A 14,594-nucleotide genomic window follows, 5' to 3' on the forward strand; every position below is an offset into this window, starting at 1 on the left:
GTGTTCAGTAGACTCCAGGTGGGAGCCAGCTAAATAATTTCAGAACTGTATTTTTGGTCTTTGGTGTCTAAAATATGTTATAGGTGCACTTAAAACAGCTATATCTGGATCTGCTTTCTGGTCCATAGTCCTTTGCAATAAGCATAGGACTATTAAAGGAATGTATGGTAAGTGCCTATTTCCCATGAATCGATGTTACATGTTTCTGGGTTTTTTACCACTTCATGGAAATGGACATTTTCAGGAATCTGTCATCCTGAGAGGTAGATCATTTGATAGCACCTTGTTTGCAGTTATTTTAATAATGGCTGTGCTTCATCCAGCTATAAACAGGCATTTCTGAGATGATGATTTTTTTTGTAGGAAAAAGGTTTTTTGGTAATTACTTCTAAAAATAATTCTGAGATTGATTGGCAGTTCCTAGGGCAGGCATTTAATTATCAGTGGAAGTGGGTGGTTCTCAACACAAGAGCCAGTTGGTCTAGCACAGTGGTTTTCAAACTGTCTGAGGTCATAGAACACTTTCATATTGCTTATTCTGATGCAGAGCGCCTACCCCTATACTGAAGACTGATGCGGTGCCAGGTGACCCAGTCCATCAATGGTAGTGCACTGCCTTCCTGCCCTCTCCATCATTACTCCAAATTTCTTTGCAGAGCCCCTGATGACCTTGCACAGAATCCCAGGGTTCCACAGAATGCAGTTTGAAAACCACTGGTCTAGAGTTAGTAATGTTAGTATCATTTAGTTACTCAGGCAATAGATTACAATTACCAAAGATTGTTCCAGCTGTTTGTGTGTAATTGGTAGATAAAGTGATCCTTGTGTGCAGTTTATATATTGCTTTGAGGCCCTGATCTGCAAAGGTATTTCTCTGGACATGTCAGTAACCCATCCTTTCCATATTACCTCCCAGAGATTCAGTGAAATCAAATGCATGTCTATGAGCATAGATCTTTGCAGATATATAAAGGTATATGACACAAGAAATGACTGCTATCTGCATTATTGGGATAGCTATTATGGGGAGGGGGTATCAAATCACTTTGAAGGTGGAAATGTAGTTAGAACATGAATGTGGAAATTTAATCTCTGGTTCATAGGGACCTGCTGCTTCAGACATTCCCTCTGTCTGTGTGGCATATTGCCACAACTGTGGCCAGTGAAGATGTTTCATATGGTCCCTTCCCATCATGGAGACCTTCTGGGCATGCTGCAGAAGTCATATATTTGAAGGGGCTTTTTTGGAAAGGAACAAGGAAGGATATACTCCTGGGTCTGATGTGGGGTGAGAAGCTTTCTGTTTTTGATGTCAGTTGGCTGTGGTAAAATTGTTATCCATTTCCTTATTTAAGGCTTCTGGCTTTCAGAGTTTGTTTAATGTACTAGTGTTTATGACAGCAGCTGCCAGTTAATGTCTGATTAAGATTCTAATGCACATTCTTTTGCAGTGTTAAATTTCAGTAAAATAAATAATGAAAGAGACATATACCCGTCGAGATGAGAATGGAAATATAGTTTTTCAAATACTAAAACACTTTTTTACTAGAAGAAAGATATTTGGAGGTTTTCACCTATGGAGGCATCATTATGTCTTTTCCAAGCTACAGCCAGTTAAGCACAATAGGGTCAGACAGAAGTTATGTTTGTTCGGCCCCTTGAAAGTGCTCTACAATTGTGCCCTTACAGAAGTTCCCAGCTACAAAGCGCTTTAAAAAGGCCCAATCCCACAACAATCTGAACCTTCATTACGTGAGGTTTCAGATGAAGGTGCTCCAAAGCAAAGTACCTTTATTAACTTGTGTCCATGTGCACCGGGAGCAGGGTTGGGTTGACACAGCCCAGCCCAGTTCTTCATACCGTCTTCAGAATGGGAGGAGGGAAGGGAGCAGAGGGAGTTTCCTTTGGGGTTTTTTCAGTTTGTGCTGGAGGGTTGAGTCCCCCCTTCCCCTCCAATCCACCCACCCCTCCCTCCAGCACCAACTGAAGAAACTCCAGACTGAGCTTCTCCTGGTCCCTTTCCCTCCTCCCATTCCAAAGACAGTGCTGGGGTGGGGAGGGGGGAAGAACAGAGATAGAGGAGAGTGTCTGCACACTCCAAATTGAAGCTGGATTCCCCAACCCCTGGGACCCAACAGTGAACATCTGCTGAGTGCAGGGGATTGCTGTAACTCATGGCACTTCTTGTGAGTTAGTGGGGAGCTGCACTTCTGTCTGGGCCCAATATGTTTTCACACACAGGGCATTATCCTGTTTGATCTACCAAACAATTACCATTGAAATCAGTAGGATGGTGAATGGGCCCAAAACTATTCACACTGAAAATCATTGGTTGCAGCCTGTTGGGTTTATAGGTATAAGCTTTGACTCATTTGACTAGTTTGGCTCATTGTTTATTTGCATGCAAATATTAGTTATTAAAAAATTAAAGTTTGAAACTTTTCCATTTGCCAGAAGTTGACAATTTTCAAACAACCAGTTTTACAGCCCAATGAGGGCAGTAGCAAAAGGAAGGCCTTTTAGGGAAAGGTACGACATCTCCATAACAAAAACCAGAAGTAGGGCTTATAATTATTATTATTATTTCTTTGCATCTTTATAAATCAGAAACTTGCTCTTCCATTTCCCCAATCTTTCCCAAAAAATGTTGGAGAAAGGGATTATTTTAATCCATGGGCCAAGTTATTTAATACCAAGTTTCAGCATGGAAAGAATATCTATATTCAAGTTTTAAATCCTTAAAATGGGCTGTGATGGAAAACTTATGAGAAGTTTCACTGTAGAATCTGTAGGCTTGGTGCGATAGGGCACTGCTGTCGCTTCTATGCAGTCTCTGTCAGTGATGGCCTTATTGACGTGGGGTGGCTTGTTGTTTCTGAATGGTACAGAGATTGAGGAAGGGAAAGTATTTTTCATTTGAAAATAACTTTACAGTTTCTAGTCATGTCTGAGTTTGTAGTTTATTTCTTTCCACTTATATTTAATTTGTCAGCAATTTTGTGGCCCAAAGGAAAGCCTATGTAAGTACTGTACTTTTTTACTATTTGCTTGAATCTAAACTCTGCCCATTATGAGTTTATTAATGAAAGAGACTAGAAGACAAGATATGGAACTTATCCCAGCAGTTACAAGACGCAGATGTTTCAAACAGACTGAAACAGGAGGTAATCCAAACTTAGAATGATGCTGTAATGACCAAGTCAATTATTTCATTTATCCCTAAGGGGGTAATCACTAGTTTTATTTATAAAGTGTGTGTCTTCTCTAGTACTTTACACCCTTGGCTCGCTGTTGGAGATTAAAATATACAAAGAAATGGTCCTGCAGGCTGTGCATTGCCTCTGGTTGCCTGTGCATAGACATGGTGATAAGAGAGCAGGTGCTCTGTTCCAGCCACTTTGACTGCTGCCCAGGAGACACTAGGAGAGCAGGGCAGGAAGAAGCTACTGCTGCGTTATCCCAGAAGAGTAAAGTAGTGTCTCTGGTAGAGAAGCCTTACAGCTGCCACATTGGGAAGCATACAGAAAGGACTCTGTGCCTCCTGCTACACACCTGTTTCTCTGGACTGCCACTGGTGCTGCTTTTCAAGATCACCTTTCCATGTCTTGAAAGTGTGATATTTTCTTTTCTGCCAGAGTATTTTCTTCTCAATCAAACACCATTGAGGAAGAAAAAAAAATCTATCCTATCCTTCCTTTGTCTCTAGCTTGATTTTACTGTCACGCTCCCTCTTGCTTATAAAGTGTCCTTGTGAAAGTTAATTGGTGTTTAATTTATTTATTTTATAATATACAATGAACACAGCCTCCTTTTGCATCTTTCTCTGTGGCAACGACTGTTGCTGCCTGTTGCCTCTGAAGGCTTAAGGCCTATATGAATAATTGTGGTGCCATTACTGTCTTTGCAGTAATTACTATATGCAGTAGTACAGGTCTGTTAGAAACTGCTATCTGCATGACTGGGTTGCCTCTGCAGCATGAAGATCTAGCTCCTTCCTGTGGCACTTTATTGCTACTGCATGGGACTTGAAATCTTTACTGCATTCTGACAATTCAGTGCAGCGATCAAACTTGTAAAGCAAATCAGTCCATGTCTCTTCAAAGAATGAACAGCTTGTTTAGGTTGTAGATGGGGGGGGTTGTTCTGTTGTAAGGTAGTGATTCTTTTTCAAGATACAGAACACTACAAATGCATGGCCAGTGTCATGCTTTTCATCTGACTTGAAGTTCATTTAGCTAAAGCTTGAAATTTTTATACAATAATGATTATGGACTGTGAGCACTTGCACTCAAAAGCAAACAGTATTTAATAGGAAACCTTAAGAAAGAGAAAGTAATAAGACACTACTCAGGTTGTGGGGATCATTGGTCCATAAACTGAAACTGCTCCCTAGAAATGTACCATGCTTGAAAAGGGTTGAGTATATGATCTAGAGACTGCTGGCAAGTGCTGTGTAGAGGATAATTTCTATGTATTTCCTTAGCTCTGGCATTGCTTCTACCTATTTGCCATCACTAATTATTTAGATTTTATTGAATTAAATTGAATTTAATTTAAACTGAGAATTAGTGAATGATGTTAGGGGCATTCATATATATTTCTTGTTAAAAAAACAAATTGTAGAGATTTGGATGTTTCATCTATTTTGTATTTGTCACTTAAAATAGTTTCTTTTCATTAACAAGTAATTGTTCTCATTTGCTCAGTTGGGATTTAGAGATGTGGAATATGGGTTACCATTTACGGCTCGTTTTGTTAAATGAAAAGCATTGGCTTCTGTCTTGCTTATAATTTAAATCACTCTAGGTTCAAATTATGCTTCAAATTGTGTACATATTTCCTCTCATGGGATTCACATAATGTCCCAAAGAGCTTTCTGTTTTCTTTATCATACAGCAAGCTGGGTAGAGAGACAGAAGCAACAGTAATACTTAAAAATAACATCTCTACCACAAGCAGCTGTTCCTGCCTGAAAGAGAGTGGATGCTGCCATACACCTGGGATGCATTTGATTTACAGCATTTACAATATTGCTCTTTAGCACAGTAGGAGCCTTTTTTCATTGTGTGCCCAGCCAATCTCACTGCCTATGTTCAGTTTAATTAAACTTGCTATTCCATTTTTTCCTCTCTAAAGTCTTCCTAAAAAGGAAAGCAAATAAAAATGTTAGAGTTCCATGCAAGAACTTTAATGACCAGCCAAAGTGAAAAGATGGAACCATTAATAGTTAATAGTTTGATGTGCTTGTTCTGCTTCAGCTGTGGGTTTCAGAAGATGCTCTGATTTATAGATTCATTAGATCAGAGCTTTTCACCTTTGTATTGCTGCTTCAAATCCATATCCTTCGAGACTGATGGTCTAATTCTCTTGTGGTCCAGCATACCACAGAAGGGTGATCACAGGAAGTCTCTAGTATAGGATCTAATCTTAATGCTGAATGTTCAGTAATCTTAGTTTGGGCAAAACTTCCATGAAGAGGACATGACCAGAACCATACGGCAATGCAATTATTCATGGCTACTGCAGTAGACTTATCCAGGTATGATAGAGCAGCCTTGAGAGTGTTTGAAATTACACTGAGCATAGAGAAGGCATATGTCAGAATATGCCAAGGCACTTAGGTAGCATGAAGTTGCCTATATCCTCTCCACTGTTTCATTTCCAAGTATAGCTCACCTAGAAAACAGGATTTGGTTCTGTAAGTCTCTTTTATCATAAGTTCTTGCCTGGATCATGTGAAGTAATAAATAATTTAGTAGTCTCAGTCATGTTCGCAATATGGAGGTGCTGCTGACATGATTGTTGACTGCTTCAGCAGACAATCCGAGCATTTGGAATTCACAAAAACTGAACACTGCTGTTCACTCCTGTCATAAATGTATGCTGTCTGGGTCAAGATTATGGCATATATGATCTGTGAGGATTTCAGCTGGAAACCTAGTTACTGTCTTCAATCCTGTGGAGAATGGAAAAGGGGGGAAAGGGTGAACAATGAGACTATTGCTCCTTTGTATTAATTACCTAAGATACAGTTTCTGTTCATAGAGCATCCTACATGATATATCAAAGGAAGAGTGGCTGGTGGTTATCAGTAAGTTATGTATCAGGGCAATAGCCCTCCCAGTAAAGGCCCAGTGTACCTCATCTGATCTTGAATAGAGTTGACAATTGGTGTAAGGTCCAGACATAATTCAGTTAGCTATTTTCATAGCTATAAGCAACATTGACATAAATGAGTCACAGCAGAGTATGCTTCTCAGTGGTGACATGGGGGAGATCTCTTCAAAATCAGAAAGCTTCTGTTCTGTGAAAAACAGAGTATTGCAGCTAGATTCTCAAACATGAGATCTGATTTTTTTGTTTTTAACTAGGTTTGTTCATAAAACTGTCTGATATATGACTACTGACAAATGATTAAAGAACAGAATAAGGAATCAGAATAGTTCAGCCAGAGCCCCAGCTGTGTTCTGTCTTAAAAAAAAAATAACCTGAAGAAAAACAAAAATGAAATGGCAGCAAAGCATGTCATCTAACCAAGGTAGAAAAAAACATCCACTATAAACTCCCAAAACAGAAAAATTCCCCTCTGTTTTTCAGTTTCCCTACTTCTAAAAAGAAATCCACAGGGATGCAAAATCTAAATTTTTCTTTATAAAACGTATGGAGGTAAAATCACACAGAGGGTGTGATGTACTATTACTACTGCATTTTGGCGAACAGTAGATGTGAAATCTATTTGACGTTTCTCCCGGTTTTCACTTACAGCCCCGTAGGATATGTTGAAGTTTCTTCAATCCAGATTAATTTTAGAGTGGGTATGTTGTAGGACCTACTGTTCTCTGAGTAAATAATTCAGAATCTTAGTTAAAGCATCTCCTAAGAAAATTATGTAGCAACAAATTGGAGTTTCTCTGTTCTTTTGTGCTAGAACTGAGATATTATAAAGCAGGTTGTATCAGTACACATTCGGCCAAGTGCATCTATTCTGTTCCTTATGGCAATGTGTGAAGTACCAAGATGAAATTCATAACTATATTTGGGTATTGGCGATTGTTTAATTTCCTCTACTCTTAAAGGATAATATGACAAGCAGTTAAAGAATGCAAGGGGAAATCATTTTAACATGAGAAGGCTGTGCCCTAGTTCAAATTGCCATGTTGAATTCTGTTTTACATTGCAAGTAGTTAAATCATCAGAGACTCTGGGACAAAGTTAGGAACACACACATACAGAATTTGTTCTTTTTGTTATCATATTGTTGAGACTCATCCACTGTGGCACAGATAACACAGACTCCCTGTATGCCTTGTTAACAGTTAGAGCCTGATCCAGCAGATGAATAGTGCACTGTTAGTGTGTTCAAAGAACAGTGCGGTAAGAGAGGAGACTGTTAAAGGAAATGAGAAAGTTCATTCCAACAAGCAGTTATAAGGAAGCATTAGCAAAGTGAGTGAAACATTAGCAAAGTGATTGTTGGCTCCGGGAAGAGGCATAGCAATGACTAACCCGTTAGTTTTTTTGGAACTGCACTGTGCTTAAAGCAGTGTATACCCCAGTTTAACACATTGAAGAAAGTAATATTTTAGGAAACGTATTGAGCAAATACAGTTGAACAAATAACACACAAGACGACAAAAACAAGTGTCATTTCCTTTAAAAGAGTAAGCACACTCAGCTTCCCCTGGAAGGGTCTCAGCACCCAGCCCTGGAGTTCTGATCAAAGGTAATAGACTTGTGGTAGCATGAGAATGAAGATGTAGCTGTGATGGCCCAGAAATTATGCAAGAGACAAGGACTTTTTAGGGTGATATCTTTTATTGGACCAACAATGTAGCTGCAGTAAACCTAGACAATGTCTTGCTTCCAAAAGTTTGTCTACTGCAACTACATTGTTGGTCCAATAAAAGATATCACTCTAAGAAGTCCTTGCCTCTAGCATAATTGAGCTACAAAATTGTTGACTTTTATTCTCTTGTCTGTCCATCTAGTACTGCCTCTGAGTGCTCTGATTGCACAACAGGGTTGGTTTGTGTGTTCATGTGCTCTCTTCAAGAAATTATTTTTAAGATCAAATATCTAAAGGGCTGATCATTATCTGATAGTCATAACCTATAAAGACCAACTTCTTTATTTCACTTGACCTTTCCTTCATGGAGCGTAGTCTAAAAAGAATAGAATACATCACCACAAACACATTCTTATAGTTTCATACATCTGTCATACATGCTTCTCATTTTTTGTGTCTGACTTTGAGCAGTTGGATCTCTAAAAGAATGAGGTGAATGAGAATTGCATTCTAATACCAGGGGGAGGAAAAGAAGAAAGCTGCGGGTCCCTACAGAAAAAGAGGAAATTAAATTGTGCATTCCATCTCCAATGTTTATTGGTTTGGTGTATTGCTTATGTCAGTGACTCTTCAATCTTATACTTTTAGACTGTTTGTAAGCAAAGGATCTTCTACTGGGCTATGTCTCCTTCAAATGCTCTAATCCCCTTTTTTGACTTTCAAACCCAACAGTGTAGATCATAAGGGAAGTCTTTGTGGACCTCTGTTGAAGCCTTAACTTGAAAAAACAGATGTATATGACCAGGATTTTTAAATACTAGTGGTTTTGTTATTTTTTTGTTGGAAATATGTTAAAAATATCACAAAAAGAAAATGGTGTTTGATTTGGTGGGTAGAGTGTATTTTTTGAGTTTGAGATGCCTGAAAAAACAGCTGTCAGCATGACAGCTTCACTGGTTGTTTTGTGAGAAGGATAGTTTGAATTGTAGACAAAATTAGGATTGGTAGAGTGGATGGTCTGTGGGTGTGAAGTACAAAAAAGGGAAATGCACAATAAAGTATTTCTATTTGTAATATAACACTTTCACAATGTAACCTTCCTAGATATTAAATTATGTATGTTCCATGGGGGTCAGTTTCATTGAAGTAGAGGAAATAGTTCGGATGATAGTATAGTAATAGTCTGAGAGATTAGTTTAAAGAAATAAATAAAGTTGAAATCCTAGTAGTCCAGACACTGTAATAGTGTGGGTGTAGTATAAGGTTTTATCATCCTGAATTCAGGATGTTCCAAGTAAGTGCTAATATACTCTTTAGAGCATTCTTCATCACCATTTAATCATTCTGTATATGCCATGTATGTTAAAAACACTTTAGAAATATTGAAGAGAGTTTAACAGCATAGTAAGGGAGCTATTTTGATTTCTCTGTCTCCCGAATTATTTTGAAAGGGTAACGCAATAGTGGATGAAATCAGAGTTTATAAATGTGGTGTGTTGTCAGAAGGAGTCTTCTTGGTTAATAAAAACTCAAAGGTTCATGGCAGCGCAACAACCCACCAGAATTTTATCATCCCATAGCCATTTTCCATAGCCAATCACAGACAAGGGGATAATGTAGCTAACATCATATTCATCTGCCTTTGATGACCCCCTACAGGCTGAATGACCAAGGTACCCATTTACAGATGGGTCAGCTGAGGCCTGAAGCCCTATCAAGATGCCTTAAACACTCTGCTACCCTGCAAGGAGAGGGAGAGTGGGAATTGAGGATCCCATCTAATGGACATATATTTTGAATGGAAGGGTTCATTTCCATTTTCTGAATTTCACGTTTAGAATTTTCATATTTTACAGTGGTCAAAATAACTGTGACAATTTTGAACCTATCCTCAGATACGTAATAATAAAGACACTGCATCACACAAATTGTTAAATTATAATCTGCGACACATCCCATTACCAAGTAGGGAAACATATGTGTGCCTAAAAGTGGTCAGGAGCTCACAGAGCGTCCGCTGAAAGTAGACTTTCATAAGCGTTTGAAGTGGAACTGCTGAGGCACCATAATTTGCCATGATGGAGAAAGGATGATGTTGGTCTTGTGGTTAGGAACAGGACTGGGAATCACACCTGGAGTCTGTTCCAAACTGTGGCACAGTTTCCTGTTTGACATGAATGAGTAGTTCACCATGTTGTGCCTCTCCTTCACCAGCAAAATGGGGATCCTGTTGCTTACTTGTCTCTCAAGGGTTCTGTGAGGTTAAATAAATGCAGGCTTGAAAAGTGAACAGAGGTTATTGGGTGGAAGATGTGCAAATGTGACATAGTCTTCCTTATGTTTTCTTCTAGTGGTGATATGCTTAAAAAGGGAGAAAAGGAAAGAAAACCTGTGTATAGAATATTCTTTTATTCAGTTGAGGCCAGAATTGCAACAACATCACTGATACAACTTCTGCCAGTAGAGGATACTGCAGTAGTTAGATTGGCTGCACCAATCCTTATGCCAACTGTGAAAAGTAAAAGCAGCCAAAAGAACCCAAAAATGGGCATGGTTGGCTGGGAAGGTGTTTTGGGGGCACTTTGCACAAAACGTCTGTGCAACCTCAAATTGTAGTCAAACCTCCCAAGAAGCTTAGTGTGTCCTGGAACATGGTGGTCTTTGCTGTAATTTCTGCCTCTCAACAGCTTAAGTGAATCTGGTCACTGTGTGTATTCTGCACATCCCCTTCCTGTATATCAGCATGTTTTTTAATCTTTATTCTCTAATTTTTCTGGATGCATTTTAACCTTTGGTTGGCAAATGCCTTTTTGTGCTTTCAAGTAGTATCTCCTGCTGACTAACGTGAGTTGATCGAAGCCCACAGTCTCTGACCCATTTTCCTGGAGAACAAACACAACATACTCCTAGAATATGTGCTCTAATTTCAATAGCATGACTACTGTACATTTGTTGCTTTCAGTCTCGTATTTCCACAGTTAGGAGGCTTAACCATAGGTGACAGAGCAAATGAACTGTCTCAGCACAGCGGGAAATTATGATTATTACAGAAAGTGAAGTAAAAAGATTGCTGCTTACAGTAACATGAATGACAAACCCAATAAGTTCCTACCAAAGCGTGCACACAAACTGGTGTTATGATTTCCTTTTAAACTCTTCCATTTTTATAAAGTTTATGGTGTGTGAGTTGTGGGGGAGGGTGAACCATGCATGTGTACATGTGTGCACGCATGTGTGTGTGTGCATGTTTAGAGAGAGAGAAAGAGAGAGGTAGAAATATGGAGGGAGGTGGAGTTGTGGTAGAAGGGACTGATTTATGGCAGGGGTTTCCTTGATAGTCATAAAGGGAATTTTTGCTTGGTCACAGTAGTGAGTCTGAACCTTTAGGATACAAACTGAATCATTTCAAGTTAAAATTAAACAGAAAATGGCAGGGGGGGAGAGGGTTGACTGTTTTTCTTGAAAAAATAAAAATGTTTAAACAGTTTCCTTTGGTGCTGACTTCTAAAAGCGGAATGTGATCCAGAATAGTTCTCATGTGTAAGCCAACATTTGTCTCAAGAATTTTTATTGTCTTTTTTCTCTCTGCCCTCTCCTTCCTATCCCCCCCTCTGCTCTGCAGATTTACACTGACTGGGCTAACCACTACCTAGCAAAATCTGGGCACAAGAGGCTGATCAAGGATTTGCAACAGGACATTGCAGATGGAGTTCTGCTTGCAGAAATCATCCAGATCATTGGTAAGACCTGTGCTTAAAAAGAAGCAGCATGAGCTTGTCTCCTTGCATCAGGGGTAGGGGTGTGGGGGGACAGGGGTACATAATTCAAGTTGAATGTATTTAATAAGATGATGAATCCTGAATAATACACTTTGACTTGGTCCATGTGTCTCTAATATTTATGTGGTTCATCCTTGTTTTAATTAAAAAATATGCTTATATGAAGATGTTTGGAAGTGGCTGTTTAACCATATTTTAAATGGCCAGAACTATATCTAACACACTTTGAATTGTCACAAATGAATGCTCCATTAAACCATATGTCTCCCATGTGTGCATTTTGCTAGTTGGAGTGGTTCATACTTTCTGGGATGCCTTGAAACTGTATCCTGACCCTGCAAAGACAATTGTGGAAGATTTCATGTCAGCAGTTATTCGTAGGGGCTGAAGAATTAGCAGCAACCTCCTTCGCACTTCCCGTTTTGCATGATCTGGCATGTGGAAGCAACTGTTGCTAACAAGAGTGGTGTTACTGTAGGGCTGTGCTGTACTTAAAAAGGAGCTGTGTGTCAACAAACCCAGGGCATTTCCTTGCTTTATCTTTACTATACTTTTTCTAATTTTTCTTCTCTCATTATTTATTCCTGTTTTTTCACTTCATTGTTTTTCCTTAGCAAATGAAAAGGTTGAAGATATCAATGGCTGCCCCAGGAGCCAGTCTCAAATGGTAAGAATAAAATATGTTTTTAGTAAATGTTGGCACCTCTGCCTTTTACTGAGATGATATTTAATGGTAATCTTTCAGTTAACTGTCTAATATTGTGCTTAATAGAAACTAACAGAATTGCTGTAGTCTTCCTGGTACTTTTTAACTATGCTTGGTGTTTGTCAGTTCACTTTGGCAGAAGCTAGTTTAGGATCTCAGGGTAACTCTGCAACTAAACTTCATGACTCAAAGATAGTATATAGTGAACTGCTTTAACAGATCTGCTATTCTCCTGATCATCCAGATAATTTCATTTAACTTCTTTTTTTAAAGGCAGGAAAGCCCCAGAACAAATTTTAAATGGAGTCTTTGTGTCTGAACAACTGGTTTGATGAATGAAGCTTGCCAACTTATTTTTAATATAAGTAGCCTTTGGATTGCCCGCTGTGAAGTCCAATTTAGATGCACTGACTCCAAGATTTTCAGAAATAGAACTTTAGGCATATAGCTTTCTGAGCTATCACTGGCAGGCAGTTGAAATTATTATAATACTGTCAGGTGACTAGTCTTATGTGACTGTGATTTAGATGAAGGATTATTACATTTTTTTTACAGTCTTTACTGGTTTAGTAAACTGTAGGCTTAATAAGAGAACTTTCAAAAGTGGCAGGTATAACATCTGAATTACAATAACATCTCTATTTATCCAATGAAATGGTTTGGTATTAAACCATGTTGTCTTTGTACTGCTCAATAGACTCAAGCAGAGGATTTTTAGCTGTTTATTCAGACACAAACATTGTGTGAATAAGCTGCAAATGCTCACTGCTGGCAGAGTTTTGGGAGTGAGACACTTTTGGTGAGGTTGCATGCTGACAAACTGCTGAAACAAGGCTTCTAAATGGGAGCTGGAGATTATCAAAGAAGAAGTTGCATTTATATAACTGTTTCTAGTGAAGGCTATTTTTTCCCTAAAAACTTGTGAAAGAAGAGTTATTGAAATGTTAAGTCAAATTTTAATTACTGAGATTTTTGACCTTTTGAAAAGAGAGCCATAAGAGCAGACAGGATGCTTCTAATTTTCTCTATTTTTGGCTTGCTAACTTTTCATAACATCCATAGTAATGGATAGCATTTGTATTACAGCAACAGCTCACAGTCCTAGCTGAGATCAACTCCTACTGTGTTAATCAGTATGTAGATAATTATTAAGAGAGGTGTTCCTGTTCTAAAGCACTTACCTTATACATGGGCAAGACAGTTGTTATGGAAACCAAGGCACAAAGAAGTAAAGCGACTGTTCCCAAGATCAGTGGTCATAGTTGTGGTTTGAAGCCACTCCAGTAGGTCAAACTGTCATCTTAGTTAGCATTTCATAGCACTGTAGGTCTGTAGTTCTCAATGAAGCTTGCCATGCTTATTTGGCACTGTTATCCCCATTTTGCAGATGGAAAAACTATGACACTTACATTTTGAGAGGATAAAGGACCACAGGGCTTGCATCTGTCGTCGTGAATACCATGTCCTGCTCTCTCCCTTTAGAACGTCAGTTTGCCTTATCTTTGGTTTTGTGCCATCATTCAGCTGTTGCTTTACCTCATGTGATGATCACAGTGAGATCTGTTTCTCTTTCCTTCCTTATAACCCAGCACAACGTGGAGCTCTTCTCCCTTGTAGCTCCCCACTTTCCCTCTTCAGTTTGTTTCATATTTCTAAGTCAGCTTTCTACATTATTTTCAACAAAAGTACCACAGGGCAACATTTCTCATATTTCTTTTTACTGGAAATTGTATTTGTTTCCCATAAGGCATAAGTTAGATATAGTAAGACTGATGCATATGTCCAGTCTGGCTATTTTGTGTTTTTTACACCACAAAACAGTCAGAAATCATAATAGAGTGACTCCTTTCCATGACTGTAGACACAGGTGGCATGGCCCAGGGCACACTCGTGCTTCTGTAATACACTGCTGCTAGAAATGCTTTTTGAGGCAACTGAGAGCTGTCAGCCATGTGCACTTAGCAGAAATCACACACAGAATTAGACCTTCATACTTCTATTTCTGAATTTTAAAAGTGCTGTGGGTGCTTTGTGGTCTCAAATTGGATTCTCTGAGATTGTGACATCGGCATTCATTAGTCTTTGAACTTAATGCAAGGATAAAATCTGTACATTTCACCACAATGGAGGTAAATTGTTTTTTTCCACCTTCTTTTTAGTTCATACTACCTCTTCTGGACTCCAGCTCCACAACCTGATTAGCAGGGATCCTGGTTTTCTCTGATAAAAAAAATTACAAGTTCTCTGATAAAACCCCCAGAATCCATGCTTAAAACGAAACCTCTCTCTCTCTCTCTCTCTCTCTCTCTCTCTCTCTCTCTCT

General features: G+C 38.8%; 1 protein-coding gene across 1 annotated transcript in view; it reads left to right on the forward strand.

The window, feature by feature from the left end:
* NAV3 (neuron navigator 3) overlaps positions 1–14,594 on the forward strand; it is a 1,048,024-nt gene that overhangs the window by 686,848 nt on the left and 346,582 nt on the right. The window contains exons 3-4 of the mRNA XM_019514774.1: positions 11,409–11,526; positions 12,180–12,232. Of these exons, the coding sequence (XP_019370319.1) occupies positions 11,409–11,526; positions 12,180–12,232 (171 nt within the window). The remainder of the gene's footprint in view (positions 1–11,408; positions 11,527–12,179; positions 12,233–14,594) is intronic.

Source organism: Gavialis gangeticus, unplaced genomic scaffold, assembly GCF_001723915.1.
Source record: "Gavialis gangeticus isolate Ggan-Ray unplaced genomic scaffold, GavGan_comp1, whole genome shotgun sequence".
NCBI classification, from domain to species: Eukaryota; Metazoa; Chordata; order Crocodylia; family Gavialidae; genus Gavialis; species Gavialis gangeticus.